The sequence below is a fragment of the Priapulus caudatus genome, unplaced genomic scaffold, assembly GCF_000485595.1.
Source record: "Priapulus caudatus unplaced genomic scaffold, Priapulus_caudatus-5.0.1 Scaffold2552, whole genome shotgun sequence".
NCBI lineage: Eukaryota > Metazoa > Priapulida > Priapulimorpha > Priapulimorphida > Priapulidae > Priapulus > Priapulus caudatus.
Genome location: NW_014579613.1, coordinates 9,333 through 29,483, shown reverse-complemented (window position 1 = coordinate 29,483; position 20,151 = coordinate 9,333). Strand labels below are relative to the sequence as shown.

Here is a 20,151-nt window from a genome sequence, read left to right as displayed (position 1 = left end):
AATATTAATATTATTTATGTATATTGTAATGCGTGAATAAACATTTTTGAATTGAATTAAATTTAATTGATCGTACGAGAAAACACGAAAATTTTATCAGTCGTGGTGGAGTGGTACAGCAGACTGAGCAGTCAGCAGTCAGCAGGCCTTGAAGTTGTACTACTACACTAGTAGTAGTAGTAGTACTACACTATAGGTTAAGGGCCTCACTATTTAGTAGTACCAGGAGTAAGATAATATAGGATCCTATATTATCTTACTCCTGGTAGTACTACAACTTAATTAGACTAATACTAATAGTACAAGTTCAGGTTGTAGGGAGTTCATAACGGTCGCCACTATCAACTGCCACACGCTAGCCTTAATGCTTCTTGTTTATAGGATCGAGGTACAGAAAGATTTCCAGCTAGATTTAAACTCGAAGGAAGCAATCGAATCTACGACTGGCTAACGTTCACGATGTCGAAGATCCAATGTTGACCTCGGTAGTTTCGGTTGAGTGCTGGCGATCGTCTACGACTTGCTATGATGGTATAGAAGGCCACTGACAGGTGTATTCGCGCAGCACGAACGAACCCCTCCACTGCAGCGAGATGCGGATTCGCGGGGGAGGTGAACAGTTGACTCGTCTCGTCTCCGCAGCCGATCATCTGCCCTTCCTCTCGGGCGCGACGCTTCCCAATCCTACCGCCAGAGGGCAGTGCACCAAGACCTCGGGCGGCGGCGCCGTACTGCCGCCGAACAATGAGAGATTCGATAAATTTGCGTCGCGCAAGCCGGACAGGTACGAGCGGGCGTCCAACCGTGAGACGGCGGCGCCCCCTACACCCAGGACGGATCGTCTGACCGAGCGACTAAACAGCACGTCAGCTAGCGCCGCGTCGACTCTCGGCCTCCTCACGAACTCCATCAGAAGGCTCGCCAACGCCAACTTCTGGCCGGCGACCGCCGCGCCCGCACCGGAGCGTCGAGACGAGGATAGCCATCCGAAGGCGGATCCCAGTCATGGAGGTCACGGGGAGAGCGCTCCCGGGGATAGCGTGGAGAGCGTTACGAAGAGAGATGACGGGATGACCACCGGGAGCTCTCCGGGTAGCGATTGCGGGACGGGTGATAGCGCGGCGAGCGTAGGGGGCGCTGCAGAAGCGGCGGGCGCCGCGCGCTACGTTCCGAGTTCTCCGGAACATCTAGACGGCGATCATGCGTTCGAGAGTGCGTGCGTGATGCTGGAGAAACCAACCGACTTCGCCGCGAACGCGACGAACGCCGGCGCCCCCACGCCGCGACGAGCGGCGAGCACTAGCTCTCCGAGTGGTGGCGCCACCGTGCAACGAGATTCCGCTGGCGCCCCGCAGCGGGTCGTGGAGAAGCGCACGGTAGAGGAAGTCGCCGCGAGAGAGGGAGCGTCGACGGGAGGCGAGCAGTCGGACGCGCGATGGGGCGGGGTTTGGCTGGGGAGCTTGATGGAAGGGTGGAGCCAGCCGACTGGGGACCACACCCGCGCAAGGGAAACTACTGGGTAAGGCATAGCTCTAGAACTATAGCCCTTCACTCTGCGACAGGTGGCAGAGGCCACAGGTGCTTGTGGCAGAGCAAAGGGCTATAGTTCTAGAGTTAGGTAAGGCAATGCCACTAGTTTCTGTGCTTGCGTGTTCCAGTGTCTGTGTGTTTACTACCGTTTACATCACTTTCTATCGTGCACCCTGTTTTTTTGCTGTGTGATTTGCACTTGTGCCCCATCACTAGATCTTTGCGGTTTTTTTATCTTCTATTTATAGGCGGTCGGCTTAATTACATCTGAGTTCAGCTGCCGGCCGATGAAAAATGCCGGCGAAATTTAAAATTTACGTGACACCATTGCACAGCAGATCTTTCACCAAATTGCACCTGACAGACTGACTGATAGCAATTGGCAAAAAATGTCTACATCTGTCAGAAATGCATTATCATGAGACTATGCATTCATGATTATGAGATCATGCAGAGACTAGAGGGTGCATTCTAACCTGTGTCACTGGAATTCTTAGAGATTTTTCGAGGTCAGAGAGCCCCCGTGTTGGAACTCTTAGAGATACTTTCGTGCTGCAGGTCGCCTGATCAACGAGCTAAGGTTCTGCCTAAGCAGGATGCTACTAGAGTTGCCCATGCCACGCCCCAGCCTCCCCAGCCGAAGGCCACGACCGGCATCTGGCATGCTCTGCGGAGGTTGGGCGAAGAGGTGAAGCGCCCCACGCACGCGTTTCCTGTACCCAAGCTCGATATAGATAACCGGTAAGATGCCACCTGCGCTTGTCGTTTTACGGTGTGACCATAGATATATACAAACACATGTTGTACATTGTACAAACATATGTGTGTTTGTATATATATGGTGTAACATACATGTGATATAGTGCCTCCAGAGGATTTCTGTAATTGTATCCCCCGCGACGCGACGAAGTTTTGTGGTTTCATGTCTCCCCAGCCGCCGCCGCCGCAGACAATTTCCCTTCCGCTCTATAACTCGACCCCTAATTTACCTAGCACGACCAAACTTCGTATACTTACACATCTTGGGGAGAACACGGGGGATACATGTAGTTGGCGACAACTGCCCTTTATAGTTTACAATGTATTTTTATTATATTCATGTGATTTCCATGTGCTGTAATACCCGTTTAGTCTAACCATAGATATATACAAACACATGTTGTATATTGTACAAACATATTATGTTTGTATATATCTATGGTGTAACATACATGTAATCAGGAGCGTATAATGACATGTGTCATATTTTGTGTCAAATATGTGTCATATATTTGTCATTATACTCTCCTGATGTAATATATATAGTGCCTCCAGAGGATTTCTGTAATAAAATGTATTTTTGATTATTCATGTGATTATCATGTGCTGTAATACCCGTGCTAGTGTACATAATATTGCTGATGTGACTGACGTACATGTAAAATAATGCATTTTATGTGTATTATCATGCTATAATACCTCAGATGTAGTTTACATGTACTAGTATAATGTCAGTAAGGCCAAACCAAAAAAATAGGTGTGTTTCCTATTGCATCGAAAACAAAAGTAGGGTAGGTAGGTAAAGGTTTTTTTTTTTTGCTATAAAGTGGTGTATAGGTAGGGATAAGTTAGTAAGCAAGTCCAGAACGTGTTTGTAGTAAAAAATCTCAAGTTTTGTCTGTCAAATTTCAAATAAAAAAACTTTTTATTTTTTATTTTGGGAAAAAAAGTTTAGGGTCGGCCCTAATAATCTAGGGACGGTCGGTCAACCAGAAATACACCTATTTTTTTGTTTGGACTAATGTAGTGTAGTGTGCATATTCGTACTATAATGTCTGTGGTGTGATGTACATGTACTATAATTTATTTGTTATGTAACATGTATGTATTGTAATGTTTTGTTATTTGTTGTGGATATTTTTTTCTGTGGTGTAGCGTACATATGTACTGTAATGTCTATGATGTAACCAGGAGTGAATAATAATACAATAATAATATTATTATTCATTCCTGATGTAACCTATATGTAATATAATGCCTGTGGTGCTATGTACATGTACTGTAATGTCTAATTGTCTATGATGTAATATATACATATAATCAGGAGTGCTATATGCTTCTGATGTAGTCTACTTGTACTATAATGCATGCGCGTGTGTGCGCACGCGCGTGTGTGTGTGTGTGTAATCACTGTAATGTAACGTACATGTACGGTAATGTCTGTGAAGTAACGCAGTGCATGTGCGCTCGGGAAAGGGAAATGACCTCAGCACGAATGAACTCTCGCTTATGCCAACTATACTACGTGCTTGGTTTATCCAAACAGAGCGCAACGGCTCCCGCGACTCGATATATGCAAGTTTTTCCCCCACACCTGGCATCTTGCCAGGGCATTGCAATGTAGCGTCTCTTGCTCTGCGCAGGACTCGAGGGCTAGTGATGGGAATCAAGAGTGCAGAGAGTGAAACATCGAAGCTAGTCCGTGTCAGGGAGCTCTGTACACACCTACTCAAACACCCCGATGCCAGAAACCTCGCGGCTAAGGTGACGAAGACACGAATTAGCGAAAACCGACACTTTCGTGGTCTTTATGCCATGTAATAAACTGTATTAACACTAACTGACCCAATTCACTTATTCCTGTAATGAATAAAATCAAGAGCGTATTAAGTATGTTGTAAAGTATGTTGTAAACTAAAGTATACATGTTTTATGTGGTGAGGGTCATTGGCACAAGCGGTGTCTATGGAAGTCTGTTTGTTTTAACTAGTGCACTTATTTCTACTCGCCGTATATTCTTCTACCTCTCATAGTTATAGGCATGCACTGTACAGAGAGAAACCGGATTCCATAACTAGAGGCAGTTATTGATCCTCCAATGTTTAAAGCCCAACAATGTAGTTAATAATGTAATAACAGCAATTTAAAAAAAAAAGAAATTAAACGTAGCTATTGCTGTTACGGGGGTTTGCGCTTACTCGCTCGTTCCAACATTGCAGGAGAAGATCATTCCCTCCCTCCTACAGATCGGCGAAACAGCGAGGATGAGGGAGCAAGACAGCCTGCAGTCGCAGGTGAGGGTGGCGCTAGCGTTGCTGGGTTACGCCACGCCCGTCGGTGGTCCCGGCATACGCATTCTCTCGATCGATGGAGGAGGCACTAGGTATGTTACGTTGTAGTATCCCAGCAGTGTAACCTCCTGCAGTAGCCCATAATAGCCATCGCATTGATCACTATGGAGTTAGGGTTAGGGTTAGAGCGATATAGAGTATGTAGTTGTGTTATAGTTTTTGTTAGGATTGTATTCATGGGTTTACCCTTATCCCCAACCCTCACATGAAAATTCTGTCTGTAATCCCACTTGGTCTAGAGCTGTGGGAATCTGGCTAAGATAAAAAAAATACTTGACCTCAAAGAAAAATGAACACTCAAAACTCATCTTACTATGCAATTATTGCATGATCAATCCTATGTTACGTTCACGGCCAATAGAAGTTTATATTTTCATACCTACTTAGAGTTACTTGCTGCTGAAATTATCTGTTCAGGTAACTACATGTGGAGTGTGCTGAACTAGTTTAACCTGTAGTTGTCCACTCTAATCATCTCCATGCATCCATACACGATCAAAATTGGTAACTGTCACCACGCCATTCCCACGCGTCTACCCTCACGCAGGGGCCTCGTCTCCATGGAGATACTGAAGCAGCTTGAGGAGCGTTGCCGGCGCCCCTTGTATGAGATGTTTGACTACGTGTGTGGAGTGAGCACGGGCGCTCTCATCGCCGCCCTCATCATGGTCAACCGCGAGACGCTCGACCACGCCGAGGCGCTCTACAAGGAGGCAAGCCGCACCGTGTTCGCGCGAAACTCCTGGATAGGTGCGTCGCTCTGCCGTTCGCTTGTTTTAAGCTGTGGCGAGGTCGCGGTGTCGCGCCTCGTAAGGTACTGTGCGCAGGATCGTCATTATGATTTCTACTTTAGTTATTATTATTATAATGATGATTATAATAATAATAATAATTATTATTATTATTATTATTATTATTATTATTATTAATGATAATAGTTGTGTTTTATTATTATTATTATCTGTGATTATTATTATTGTGGAAAGAGTTGAGGATTGTGGTTGGATTCTTTATTTTTATTATGGTTTTTGGAGGGGTTAGTACTCTCTGTGCAGGAAATGGGAAAAAAAGCCCTTCGAACAACCAACCGTGAAATAACAACCTGATAATAACAAGTCTAGTAAGAGAGTTGTTAGGTTTATACACTGTGGGCTGAATGATGATAACAAGTATAGTAAGAGAGTTGTTAGGTTTATACACTGTGGGCTGACTACTCGGCCGTTGCACGGCAACAGAGCTGTCAGGATGAGGGAGATGAAGCTCACCGTAGTATCTTCTGCCAAGTGTCTGTGTCAAGTAGGCATGACTCATTCATAAGCTTACCCTCCTGCCTGAAACACAAACCGTAAAACGGCGTCACTAACGCAGACGAGGTGGTCGTTGTCGTATCGAGGTTACTACAGATATGTACCCGAACGAGTAGTTTTAGGTTGTTTAGTATTTATGTTTATATTTTTTATAAAGCGTATGTTAGGGTCTAGGGTTAGAGTTAGGGTTAGGGTTAGGTTTAGGGTAGGGTAGGGTTATGGATTAATCGTGCCGGTAGCTACAGTCTGCAGTACAATCTGGCCTTTGTGTATACGATATATGTACCTCCGGTACATATCTGTAGTACCCTGATACGACAAACGACCCTTCGCCGCTCACAGCTAACAGAGGCAGAGATGTGATCATCATTGAGTCTCGAGTGTATAAACCTAACAACTCTCTTACATATACTTGTTATTCATCATTACAGCCCACCAGTGTATAAACCTAACAACTCTCATTTAACTTATACTGTTAATATCATCACGCTCCACAAAGTGTATAACACTAACAAACTCTCTTACTATATGTTGTTATTATGCATCAGCCACAGTGTATAAAGCCTACAACTCTTCTTACTATACTTGGTATTTCATTCGCCCACAGTTATAAACCTAAAACTTCTCTACTAATACTTGTTTATTATCATTCAACCACAGTGTATAAACCTAACAACTCTGCTTACTATACTTTTATTATTCATTCAGCCACAGTGTATAAACCTAACAACTCTCTTACTATACTTGTTAGTTGTATTCATTCAGCCACAGTGTATAAACCTAACACAACTGCTTCTGTACTATATCTTGTTATTAATCATTCATGCCCAAGTGTATAACGCTAACAACTCTCTTAACTAATACTTGTATTATCAATTCAGCCCACAGTGTATAAACCTAACAACTCTTTACTTATACTTGTTATTATTGATCTCAACCCACAGTGTAATAAGACTCTAACAACTCTCTTACTATAACTTGTTATTATCTATTCAAGCACCACAAGTGTATAAACTCTAACAACTCTCTTACATATAACTTGTGATTAATCNAAGAGAAGTTGTTAGGTTTTATACTACTGTGGGCTTGAATGATAACTAACAAGTATAGTAAAGAGAGTTGTTAGGTTTATACACTGTGGGTTGAATGATACATAACAAGTATAGTAAGAGAGTTGTTTAGGTTTATACACTGTGGGCTGTAATGATAATAACAAGTATAGTAAGAGAGTTGTTAGGTTTTATACACGTGTGGGCTGAATGATAATAACAAGTATAGGAAGAGAGTTGTTAGGTTTATACACTGTGGGTTGAAGATAATAACAAGTATAGTAAGAGAGTTGTTAGGTTTTATACACTGTTGGTTTTGAATGATAATAACAAGTATAGCTTAAGAGAGTTGTTAGGTTTATACACTGTGGGTTGAATGATGATTAACAAGTATAGGTAGAGAGTTGTTAGGTTTATACACTGTGGGTTGAAATGATTATAACATACAAGTATTGTAAGAGAGTTGTTAGGTTTATACACTGTGGGCTGAATGATGAATAACAAGTATAGTAAGAGAGTTGTTAGGTTTATACACTGTGGGTTGAATGATAATAACAAGTATAGTAAGAGAGTTGTTAGGTTTATACACTGTGGGTTGAATGATAATAACAAGTATAGTAAGAGAGTTGTTAGGTTTATACACTGGGCTGAATGATAATAACAAGTATAGTAAGAGAGTTGTTAGGTTTATACACTGTGGGCTGAATGATATGACGAGTATAGTAAGAGAGTTGTTAGTTTATACACTGTGGGTTGAATGATAATAACAAGTATAGTAAGAGCAGTTGTTAGGTTTATACACTGTGGCTGAATGATATAACAAGTATAGTAACGAGAGTTGTTAGGTTTATACACTGTGGCTGAATGATAATAAACAAGTATCAGTAAGAGAGTTGTTAGGTTTATACACTGTGGGCTGAATGATAATAAACAAGTATAGTTAAGAGAAGTTGTTAGGTTTATACACTGTGCGCGCTGAAATGATCATATAACAAGTATAGTAAGAGAAGTTGTTAGTTTATACACTGTGGGCGAATGATAATAACAAGTATAGTAGAGAGGTGTTAGGTTTATACACTTGTGGCTGAATTGATAATAACAAGTATAGTAAGAGAGTTGTTAGGTTTATACACCCTGGCGCTGAATGATAATAACAAGTATAGTAAGAGATGTTAGTTAACACTGTGGGCTGAATGATAATAACAAGTATAGTAAGCAGAGTTGTTAGGTTTATACACTGTGGGTTGTATATGATAATAACAAGTATAGTAAGAGAGTGTTAGGTTTATACACTGTGGGCTGAATGATAATAACAAGTATAGTAGAGAGTTGTTAGGTTTATTACACTGTGGGCTGAATGATAATAACAAAGATATGTAAGAGAGTTGTTAGGTTTATACACTGTGGGCTGAATGATAATAACAAGTATAGTAAGAGAGTTGTTAGGTTATACACTGTGGCTGAATTGATAATAACAAGTATAGTAAGAGAGTTGTTAGGTTATACACTGTGGGTGTGAAATGATAATAACAAGTATAGTAAAGAGAGTTGTTAGGTTTATACACTGTGGGCTGAATGATAATAACAAGTTATAGTAGAGAGTTGTTAGGTTTATACACTGGGCTGAATGATAATAACAAGTATAGTAAGAGAGTTGTTAGGTTTATACACTGTGGGCTGAATGATAATAACAAGTATAGTAAGAGAGTTGTTAGGTTTATACACTGTGGGCTGAATGATAATAACAAGTATAGTAAGAGAGATGGGTTAGGTTTATTACCACTGCAGGCTCAATGATGATCACATCTCTGCCTCATTCGTTTAGTGACGCTGAAGGGTCGCTGTGTCGTATCAGGTACTACAGATATGTACCCGCAGGTACATATATGTATACACAAAGTGTACCAGACTCTGTACTACAGAGAGTGTTACCCTAATCCTAAACCCTAACCCTAGCCCTAACCCTAACCCTAACCCTAACTCTAACCCTACCCTAAACATACCTATATATAAACAATATAAACGATAATACTAAACGACCTAAAACTACCTCGGGGTACATATCTGTAGTACCTGATACGACAACGACCCCGTCTGCGTTAGTGACCGTACGTTTGTGTTTCAGGCAGGCCACGCACTGGTAGCTTATGCATGAGTCATGGCCTACTATGACACAGACACTTGGCAGAAGATACTACGGTGAGCTTCACTCTCCTCATCCTACAGCTCTGTTGCCGTGGCAACGGCCGAGTAGAATGTTTTTCGCTAATTAATTGTTCGGCACTACTATGTCACTATATTACAATCACACGTCGCTCATGTAACTGGAGTTGAAATACGAGATAAACAAGCTTTTGTGATATATATATGTGTGCTGCGTGCAGTGCGTGCGTCGCGTCCTGGCGCGCGGCTGCGTCTGTTTGTGCTGTGTTCGTGCAACCTTCTCTGTGCGTATGTGCATGTGTCTGTGTGTGTGCGTGCCTACGTGTGTGGGCACATATTTTTTGTTTATTTATTAGCCTTATCTGACGATCAGTCAAAAAAAAGAAAGAAAATAAAGAAAAAAAAAAATAACAATAGCATAGAAAAAAATAAAGCGTAGCTGGGAGAATCGCGTGATTGTCTGTTGCGTGCCCGCTGCGTGCCGTTAGCGTGCGTGGTCAACAAGTTGGGGCCACAAATCTTAAGCCGCTCGACAGGACGGTCACCATATCGCGGACGTCGGGGGGGGGGCGCTCGTGAAAAATACTCAGGATGACAACATTTGGGGGTCAACTGCCAAATGTCAAGATGTGTGTAAACGGAGGGGGAAGTATTTTCCCCTTAAACTTAAGGTATAGGAGGACAAATACGGAATTGCAGGCACAAATCTTAACGGCTTCACCTATGCTCTTAATATTCGGTGTATAGTGCTGAGGGCCAGAACCCATCACCAGGTGCGAAATTGCGAGTCACAGGTGCAAAGCGCAGAGGGGGAAAGTGCCAGATATCAGACATTTTCTGAGGACATGGCCTAATGGGACAGAGTGAAAAAACCTTTTTCTTGTTCAGCGGTGACGCTACCATTTTTATGGCTTATTGGAGAGAGGACATGAAATGTGATTTTTACTGACGTGCGAGGAGTAATAGTGCTGCTGATACCTTTTGCCCCTCAACCGGCAGGGTTCACACATGGGATTCCGAACTGCCTCCAATGGTGTCACATGTGTTCTTTCATATTATGACACATCCATAATGCTGGAAGACCAATATATCGCTCGTAAGACAAACGGCTACTAGCACAGGATTACGAGCTCAAGGTCCTTGGATCGAATCCCATCAGATTATTTTATTATTATACCTGTTTATCTGTATTCTTTTTATCCATTTAACTACTTTCTTTTCCAATTAATGGAAATATTACATGAATTTAGTTTACAACAATTGTCATAAAACAACAATTAATTTTTACAACAATTTTCAGTACCAACAAATTCCCAATTTTTTTTTACTAGATAGGGTTAGCGCGTTTATCTCGGTCACGAATGCACCATTACAAAAGAGTCTTTCCACGCACGCGATCTGTACTCAACCAATGGAGATTTGGCGAGGTATTAGAAAATGCAGAATGCAGAAGGTTGCTGAAATGATGTGTACGCAACTTGCGTCTATCTCCATACCTGCGCCAACAAAGTGTCACTTTGCACGACTTAAATGCTTACGTTATAACCGTCAGCCAACAGACCCCAGATGAGCCAGATGCTCTGCGCCCTCTTGTTTCTTTACTAGAGATGTGGCACTGGCACATTGATAGCAAGTGTGTATATGCTATTTCAGGGACAACCTTGGAGATATAAACATGATTGACTCTGTGCGAAATCCAGGCACACCCAAGGTAAATATAAACATCCACATACGACAGAGCGCCCTCTGTAGTGCAGATTATCGGGAAACTTTTTATATAAAAAAATTTGAACATACTAAAGTATACATATAACTATATATATATATATATATACTAAAAATAATACATTATAAACGTTATTTTTGGACTAGCCTAACATTTAAACGTACGTTCTCAATTTTATACACGTACCACATAAACAGGCAGATATACTGCAATGTGGCTTGTATAGCAGTGATACAGAGTATGTTTTATGTCACAGCCACACCCCTTCCACTCACGGCACCAGTACCTTCTGTCTAAATAATCGCACGTCGGTGTGCGTCCATACGTACCGCGTGTTTCTCCCACCGTGAGCGCCCTCTATACAGATGGCCTTTTGTTTTCTCGCGCGCGCGAGCAGATGTCGATCGTGTCGACGGTCGTAAACCGGCCGATGCTGCGGGCGTTCCTCTTCCGCAACTACAACCTGCCTCCGCGCATGCAGTCGCACGTCTGCGGCAGCTGCCAGCACAAGCTGTGGGAGGCCGTACAGGCGTCGTCTGCTGCCCCGGGGTACTTCGACGAGGTCAAGGTCGGGTCGATCATCCACCAGGTGAGCGGTCGGCATTCCGTCGTCGCGGCGACGCGCGCGCGGTTGTCGCGGTAACTCGCTCAGCGTCGACGACTTTCTTGATTATAAATTCATATTTATCTTGTGTCAAATCCAAGAAAAACACAAGGTAAATATGAATTCATGGTTTCAACGAAATCCAATGAACTTATTTCATTCATGACTTTCTTGATTATTAGCGAAACGCGGGGCAATCGTGGTAACCCTCGAGTCGTCGTCACGGTAACGAATACTCCGCATCTGCCTCGTCGTTATATTGGTTGCGGTTGTGCACAGTTCCCATGCCTCTCGATTGTAAGCAAAACGCGTCATAGTTGCAGCGAAATGCGCCGTCGTCATGGCAACGCGCGGTTGCGTGTGTCGTCGTCGCGGCGATCGAGCGCGTGGCCGACGGCACACTACGTACAACGTCTATGATTGCAGGATTTTTTACCATACCTTTTATTTTTGACGTTGTTTTGACGTTAAGGATCACGTTATTTTAAATATTGTATATATTCTTAAAGATGATTTTAATTGTAGTGATATAATTTTATGAACCAATATTGTGATATCTATGTCTTACCATGGGACATATATTATTGTAAATATCATCAATTTCAGTTTTATACTGCCTGATAATATCGTGTTTGCAAATTTTATTTTAATTGTAACGTTGTTAATACTAGTTTTGCAACAAATCTATTATCTATCTATCTATCTATCTATCTATCTATCTATCTATCAGGATGGCGGCATACTCACGAACAACCCGACCGCTCTCGCAATCCACGAGGCGAAGATGATCTGGCCGAACGAGCCGATCCAGTGCGTGCTGTCGCTAGGCAACGGACGATACGAACCGCATCACGAGGGTGATCAGAACTTCAGCAGTCTGAAGACGAAGGTGACGAAGATCATCGACAGTGCTACGGACACCGAGGGTGAGTCGTTGTCGCGGGCTGCGGGTCGCGACAGTAATATGAAATGATATATACACATAATACATAGACTAGCACTATGATAGACCAACAGCTACGGAGGGCGTAGTGTTAACAGTGTTACGTCTGCAGCTATTATAGTTGAACTGTTTTCTGTGCAGGTGAGTTAGCACCTGTGCCATTGTACTTTTCTAGGTTTAATTACTAACCTTATCAACCTTATCAATGGTGTGCAGGTATGTAATTAGTGACTGCACTATTACGTCTGGAGCTATTATAGTTGAACTGTTATCTGTGCTGGTGAGTTAGCACCTGTGCCATTGTACTTTTCTAGGTTTAATTACTAACCTTATCTACCTTATCAATGGTGTGCAGGTATGTAATTAGTGACTGCCCTATTACGTCTGCAGCTATTATAGTTGAACTGTTATCTGTGCTGGTGAGTTAGCAGCTGTGCCATTGTATTTTCTAGGTTCAATTACTAACCTTATCATTGGGTGTCCAGCTACGCAATTATTTACTCTGCTGCTACGTTTGCAGGTTTGCAAATGTAGACTGTCCCTTTTTATTTGCAGGTGTGCACAGCACGCTGCAGGATCTGCTGCCGCCGTCCGTATACTTCCGCTTCAACCCGTACATGTCGGACGAAATCTTCCTGGACGAGATCCGGCCAGAGAAACTGGACCAGCTGCAGCAGGACGCGCGCATGTACGTGCGCAAGAACGACTTCAAGCTGCAGAAGGCTGCCTTCCAGCTGATGCAGGACAAACCCATGCTGAAGTCGTGCAGGGATTATGTGATGCACAGAGCCACCATGATGGGCTACTGAGGGCTGTGTGATGTGTAAAGCCACCATGATGGGCTACTGAGGGCTATGTGATGTATAGAGCCACCATGATGGGCTACTGAGGGCTATGCGATGTGTAAAGCCATCATGATGGGCTACTGAAGGCATATTTTAGTGATTGCCACAGAGCCACCAGTGGGTACTAACTTGAGCAGGCTATGGATGTCAACAGAGGCCACCATCGAATGGGTCCTAACTGACGGGCTTGCAGGAGGCTATGTGATGCACAGAGCCACCATGATGGGTTACTGAAGGCATGCAAACTCTGCAGGGATTTGTTGCATCTAGCCAGCCGACGTGACAGGGTTTTTAGTGTTTATTATAATGTGTCAAGAGAAAGAGTGTGTCGAGCCGACCTCTGTGAAGTATGTTTTGGAACTTCGAGAATGTATATATTGTATAGTCCTAGTCTGAAATGATTGTGAGCGAGGACGAGCGGGAGTAAAGGTTACAGAGGTGATCTCAACTAGTGAGAAGTTTTGCTGTGACACCCGATAGCCATCTTTCTAGTCACGGGCTGAACTGTTCACACAAACATGTATAAAGTATAGATGCTACAAAGTATCAATGAAACTGGTCTTACTCAGCACATTGAAGAGATGGGTGGGTCTGTTAATGTTCGGCCGGAAGTAGAAGGTATAACTATGAACTCATGTATGCTAATATATATATCTATTATATATATATATATATATATATATATATATATATATATATATATATATATACCTTTGTAGTGTACAACCGTCGTGTGGCAGAAATGCCAAGGTTCCCCTGCTTGTCATCAGTTTTAATTTGCACTGAATCAGATACATGGGAACTATTGAATTTTTACCATGCCATTAAGGTTATAGCAAGGCATTAATTTCAAATTTCATTATTCAATTCAGGCATAACTGTATTGGCGATATTTGACGTAATTTCTCGCACTAAGGGAGCAAAAATTCTCTATAGAAGCATGTCGTTATAATTAACAGAGCCACACATCTTAGTTGTTAGTTGCACGCCGCAACCCATCAAGTATCTTGTTGTTCCAGCAACTTTTATTTTGTGCTTTTGATTCGTGTATCGCCACCACAGTGTAATTAAACATTAGTGTTATAATTTTAGGTGATCAACAGACAACTATGTTAGTTAGCACTGCTGAAATAGGTAGTTTGTAATCGCATGTGTAAGCTCTTCAGCTATGTGCCTGAACTGTCAACACTTCGAACTACAGTCTCTATTAATTATTGACACTAGATGGCGCCACGATGTCATCGATTTTGTAAAGCAGTTATTGGCTTCCTAGTATGTCTTGATCATGGATGTTTAGCGAGTGTATCACGAGTTGTGATATATTTTAAGTCATGAAAAGCATTTAATGAGCCGCTTATTATAACCAATACACCTATTCGTACGTACGTGTTTATTTATTTATATTTTTGTATTATTTTTTGTTTACTTGGATGGATCCGATGTGCCGTCGCCATCATCTAAGGCTCTAAGCTGTGTAAATAACTGTGTGTGCGTGTGTTGTTATCGGTGAAGCTTAAAGCGCGTTAAGTTAATTGTTTCTCTTGAAATGTTTTTCTGTGATAATGATGATTGTATGTCTTAGTGTTTAGACCGCGATGGAATGGAATAGGACGTCTACCTGCTTAACACATAGCCTTAGATTCTATTGCTGTCACATTGTCAAGAACGCAATGCCTGCGGATTAGTGAAACATGATTCACTACTTCATATGTGATTCAATAAAAAATGTCAGAAGGTTAATAGACACGTTGTTAAATTTCTATCTGATGTTTTATTTCATTAGTGAATGGCTGGTTCAACCATGATGAGTCACAAATGACGTAGCAGATGATTGCAGTTAAACGCAACAGGGAATTTTTACTAGTTTTTGTAAAAAAAAATCCTAAGTATCATTGATGTTTTGTTATTAGTTTTAATTTGCATTCGATTTTTGAGAAATATTCAAACCCAAGTGAATATCTTACTCGTGTAATCTGCCTGATTAACATTTGATATTCATTTAAATATTGATATTATAGGATTGGTGTAACGTCTTTACTATTATAATTATTTATTGGGTCACTTACGCGTTTAATTGGATCTTTTTTCTAAGGAATAATTAATTATATGGCAAGGATTCTGTTAATTAATCAACCTAATCATGTGTCCGTACACTCTAATTAACTGACGAATAAAAATAAGCTATAGTTAGGCTAACGCTCTATTAGGAGTGTTCCCAACTTTGATATCATTAATGATTAATGACTAATAATCCTAATCCTAACCCTAACCTAAATGACATTAAACCACAAACCAATATATGACCATATAATATATATATATATATATGTTATTATGACCATTATAATGACATTAAAGTTGGGAACACTCCTAATGGAGTATCACCCTATAGTTATGCACTATATGCCATACTGATGTCCAAAAACAAATATTTACTGGTCTCCTCTCGTGGTGTTTGTTTTATGCGGATTTCTGTGGTTGGCTTTATTGCATTTCTATTTTTACTCATCATGTAAATCCCTACACCCCACCTCATCCCCATCCACCTCATCCCCACCACGGAAACATGATCATTCTCTCCTAGAATTTATGCTAGTTAGCTTTGTTTACTTTAACCAATATTTATAATATAATGTACATGTTCCCAACGCTTCACCTAGCTCCAAGAAACGGTATTGCTAGGGTTAGATACCCTAGGTGTATTGACGTTAGTCACACAGCCTGGTCGGGTTAGCTTCACCGTGACCGTGTGTGCGAAGGAGCCGAATAGTTATTTCACTTAGTTGTGTCTGGAACGCAGTGGCGCTGACGTCATCAGATCGTATGCGCGGCCATTGATGGGCAATGATCAAGGCGTGACCGATTTGAAAACTGCCAGGAAAATTCACCGGTAAGTAGCATCTTCAATTTTCGACAAAGCGATCTTAGATTAATATAAGTGCTGTGGCTATTCTATTTTCATCAGGAGTTGTTACTACGTCGATGCTTACTTAGTTCCTGCAAAATTTAGACAAAAGCGGCGGAGGTTGCAACAAAAATAGATTTTCCCTGCCCTTCGGCAGACGAATTTTGTGAATGCCCAAGACTTGGCCCAACTGCGGCGTGTGCCGGGCGTCGAAACGGAAGGTTTACGCAATTATTAATAAATAATTATTCGGGAAATATTAAGAGATGCTAGCGCTGAGTTAAAAAGATCTTTCAGCAACACGGGCTCGTCCATGATAAAGCCATTCCGTATTTTGTGGGATCGTGCAAACAAACGCGTCAACAACAGCCAGATTACTCACAGGCTACAAGTTCAACCTACTTGAAGTACTTACTCACTGCAACTGGGAGATCCATTCAAACTATACTATGCATAGTTGTCTAATCAGATGTCCGTATCTTATCTGGCATTGCTGTTTGTTTATACATGCGATATCAATGTTGACAAGCGCGTAGTTCTAATATTAATAATAATTAATGTAGCCGCGGCTATGAAAATCTATGTGTGGCTGGCGTGATGACTGATGGTGGCGGGGAGTGGACATTCTTACACTTAGAGGTGTTCCTGTGTCTATATGCAGAGACCTACATGCTCCAGTTTTATCGAGTTCCGTGACATGAGATATCAAACGGCGCCAGTTCTTGTTATTCATTAATGAGTTGGCGCCAAATTCAGAGACACAGGAATTGCCTTGGTTCCGTAATGTCCCCCCGTCGAAAATAAGTCTGAGAAGTGTGAGGAATCCAAGCAGACAACTCAGCACATTCAGCGGTGGGATTTACCAATCGCGATTAACATCTGTTTAAGAAATTAATTTGGGACAGCGCAGAGTGATCGTTTTTAAAAATCAAACAAACTAACGCGTGGAATTAGCGTTTTCACACTAACGTTGATGATGTCATGGGCTGTAGGTGTGTGTATGTGAGCAGAGAGAATTGTAAACAAAATTGTCAACAGCAATAACGATCGGGTCGATCGATGTGTGATATTTGCGGTCAGGCTTCTGTGATTGTTGCCGTGTTCAGAACTTTGTGTTAGCATGCCATCATTGCTACGTGTGAGAAGCTAGCTGTGATCAATCGTCGCTCGGTATTTCCCCACATGTTGCTGATATGCAGTTCTATATATAAGGTCCTTGGCAAAAACTCTGTCTGTGAATGTGATTTCGTACTTCATTAACTAGGAAATTCTTGTTAGCTACGGCAAGCCGTGGATGTCTACATCACTTGCAGCCAGGCGAGGTATGTCAGTGTGAGCCTCCTATGATGGAATATTGCCTAGTAGGCTACATTACTAGAAGAAAGAAAGACCAATGTCAGCAAGTGAATAGTTTTCAACTCCCGTATGAAGGCTGTACATGGTTTAGCTGGTCTGTCAGGACATGATATGGCTAAAATTGGCTATTAGTTAGCATACTGCTAGTGGTGGTGACTAGGGTTTGGTAGGATTTTGGGGTGATATATTATAATCCATGCTACATTCCTAGCAGGAATGGTTGTCATCTTTTGGCTAACTGATGTCAGGTTAGTTGTACTGAGTCTGTCACACTGACTTGGCTTGCTGGATCTGTCAGTGATATAGGGTGTGTACCAGATGTAGACCACTTGTGACTATATTGTCATATTTGGTACTGACTCACCATGCACCAGTAGCTCAACCTTATTTACTACAGCTGCTGCAAATACTACATAACTGGCTCAGAGGCTGGAAACACTGAAGAGCAGGAGTTGGAGGTTATTTAAGGTGGGAGGTAGTAGAGGGTCTTGGGGTGGAGAGGTTGGTATGTAGTGGAGGGTAGGTGGTCAGTGGGGGTGGATTGTCATAGATTGATTACTGGTTGAAGGTAGGGATTCAACAGTAACCTGGACTACTCAATCTGATTAATTCAAATGACAGACTGTATCCCGGTCTCTCTGCATGATCTGCTAAACTCTTCAACTGCTATTCGGCGACATCGTGTCAATTAAAAAAACATTTCTCATCGACTTGGATGTACAGATGGGATTAATTTCACCGCCCGGGAACAAATCGGGGCGGTTTCATTTCTGCCCGCATCGCCGAACATCGGTTTAATTTCTTCGGCGATTGATTTTCGGCCGCACTTCATTGGAATTTAAAAACCGGCCTAACGAGATATTGACTCGGTCGGCATCAGTGTCTAGACGCGTCTGCGTGTGATCTGGCTGAACCTAGGCTCGCTGTCGGATGCTGTAGGGCTTCCCGGAGGCTACGCACGAAGCTGTTACGTTAAGAAGATGCTGCGGATGTCGGAGGTCTGACGTCCACTCGGCGTCGCGCTCGAATAACTGCATCGGGACAAGCTCTTCTTTTCTTCTTACTTTATCCTCTTGGTCTCCCGATAGGACATAAGGCCGTAGGGTGCAACAAGAGGTAGGACAACCTCTTGGGTTAGCCTAAACTTCTTCCATTTCGCAGGCTGCCGAGGGGTGAGGGGTGCGACTGCCGAAACCAGCATCGCGGCCGAATCTAGGTTATATATTTTCGTGTTTGTCTAATAATACACCCTCGCATGAAGCCTGCTGGAGAGTTTTGCGTGAACGGCGAGGCAGTGGTAGCGGCAGCAGCGGTGGGGTCTCTCTCACACTCTCACTGCTCCCAGTCGGCACTCGCAGTGTGCAGTGTGCTGTATATGGCCACCCCTACCCTGCCACCACCCCTAACCTGCCACCACCCCTAGCCTGCCACCACCCCTAACCTGTCACCACTCCTAACCTGCCACCACCTTTAGCCTGCCACCACCCCTAACCTGCCACCACCCCTAACCTGCCACCACCCCTAACCTGCCACCACCCCTAGCCTGCCACCACCCCTAGCCTCCCACCACCCTCACACTGCAGTGTGCAGTATGCTGTAGTGTGTGACCAACCTTTAGCCTGCCACCTCCCCTAGCCTGCCACCACCCCTAGCCTCCCACCACCCTCACACTGCAGTGTGCAGTGTGCTGTAGTGTGTGACCAACCCCTAACCTGCCACCTCCCCTAGCCTGCCACCACCCCTAGCCTGCCACCTCCCCTAGCCTGCCACCACCCCTAGCCTGCCACCACCCCTAGCCTGCCACCACCCCTAGCCTGCCACCAACCTTTAGCCTGCCACCTCCTCTAGCCTGCCACCACCCCTAGCCTGCCACCTCCCCTAGCCTGCCACCACCCCTAGCCTGCCACCAGTGACCACCCTCCAATCACATCATAACATCGCATCATAAATCACGATGATTTCACCGCTAGCGACGGACTTGACCTATCCGAGTATTAATTTATGCACGGACGGACCCCCAGTGACCTCCCACCCTGATGCTCCTCCACGATCCACTGCTGTATTAGTTCTCCTGTCTGTTACTCATGCATAGTATAGTACATAGTATTTCGTTCGCTGCAAGCCAACCCGCAATGCCGAAATCCTAATTAGTTTTGCCCTAATTAATTTTACATAGGCCCGTCGTCCCCGCGATCGTTAATACGATCCCGATGACACGAGACCATTTTTAATATCAATGCTTTATATGCGTTCCTCCCCCGGGCGGGCGCTGTGTGTTGTCGTCGCATGGAGGGTGCATGCGGTGGTGCCTTGGGGGGAGGGTGGGATGCAGGACCGCTCCCCATACGCGGCGCATACATACCTATACATGCACGCATACTATACATGCACGCATACTATACATACGTACGTAAATAGTACTAAATACATGTACATACATACATGCATGAATGCATACATACATACGCAAGCACACCACTATACATGCGCGCATACTATGTATATACATGTATGTATACGTATGTACGTACGTACGTACGTACGCATGCAAGCAGCACGCACGCACGCACGCACGCACGCACGCACGCACGCACGCAGGCAGGCAGGCACGCA

General features: G+C 43.2%; 1 protein-coding gene and 1 long non-coding RNA gene across 3 annotated transcripts; both read left to right on the top strand.

The window, feature by feature from the left end:
* Positions 1 to 388: 388 nt before the first annotated feature.
* On the top strand, positions 389 to 15,021 carry LOC106818814 (calcium-independent phospholipase A2-gamma-like). 2 transcript variants are annotated; one of them, XM_014823488.1, is made up of 10 exons: positions 389 to 1,519; positions 2,089 to 2,271; positions 3,933 to 4,053; positions 4,509 to 4,672; positions 5,188 to 5,454; positions 10,813 to 10,870; positions 11,283 to 11,474; positions 12,220 to 12,415; positions 12,988 to 13,241; positions 13,461 to 15,021. In XM_014823488.1, exons 1-9 carry the CDS (start codon positions 594 to 596, stop codon positions 13,239 to 13,241), a joined length of 2,361 nt encoding a protein of 786 aa, XP_014678974.1. In that variant the 5' UTR covers positions 389 to 593; the 3' UTR covers positions 13,461 to 15,021. The 2 variants fall into 2 exon arrangements, with proteins under 2 accessions (XP_014678974.1, XP_014678975.1); XM_014823489.1 differs by lacking the exon at positions 13,461 to 15,021 and adding an exon at positions 13,283 to 13,325 and having other exon boundaries at positions 12,988 to 13,248.
* On the top strand, positions 8,090 to 8,584 carry LOC106818815. Its single transcript, XR_001395299.1, has 3 exons — positions 8,090 to 8,119; positions 8,389 to 8,442; positions 8,552 to 8,584. It is a non-coding gene; the product is annotated as an uncharacterized LOC106818815 (long non-coding RNA).
* Positions 15,022 to 20,151: the final 5,130 nt, after the last annotated feature.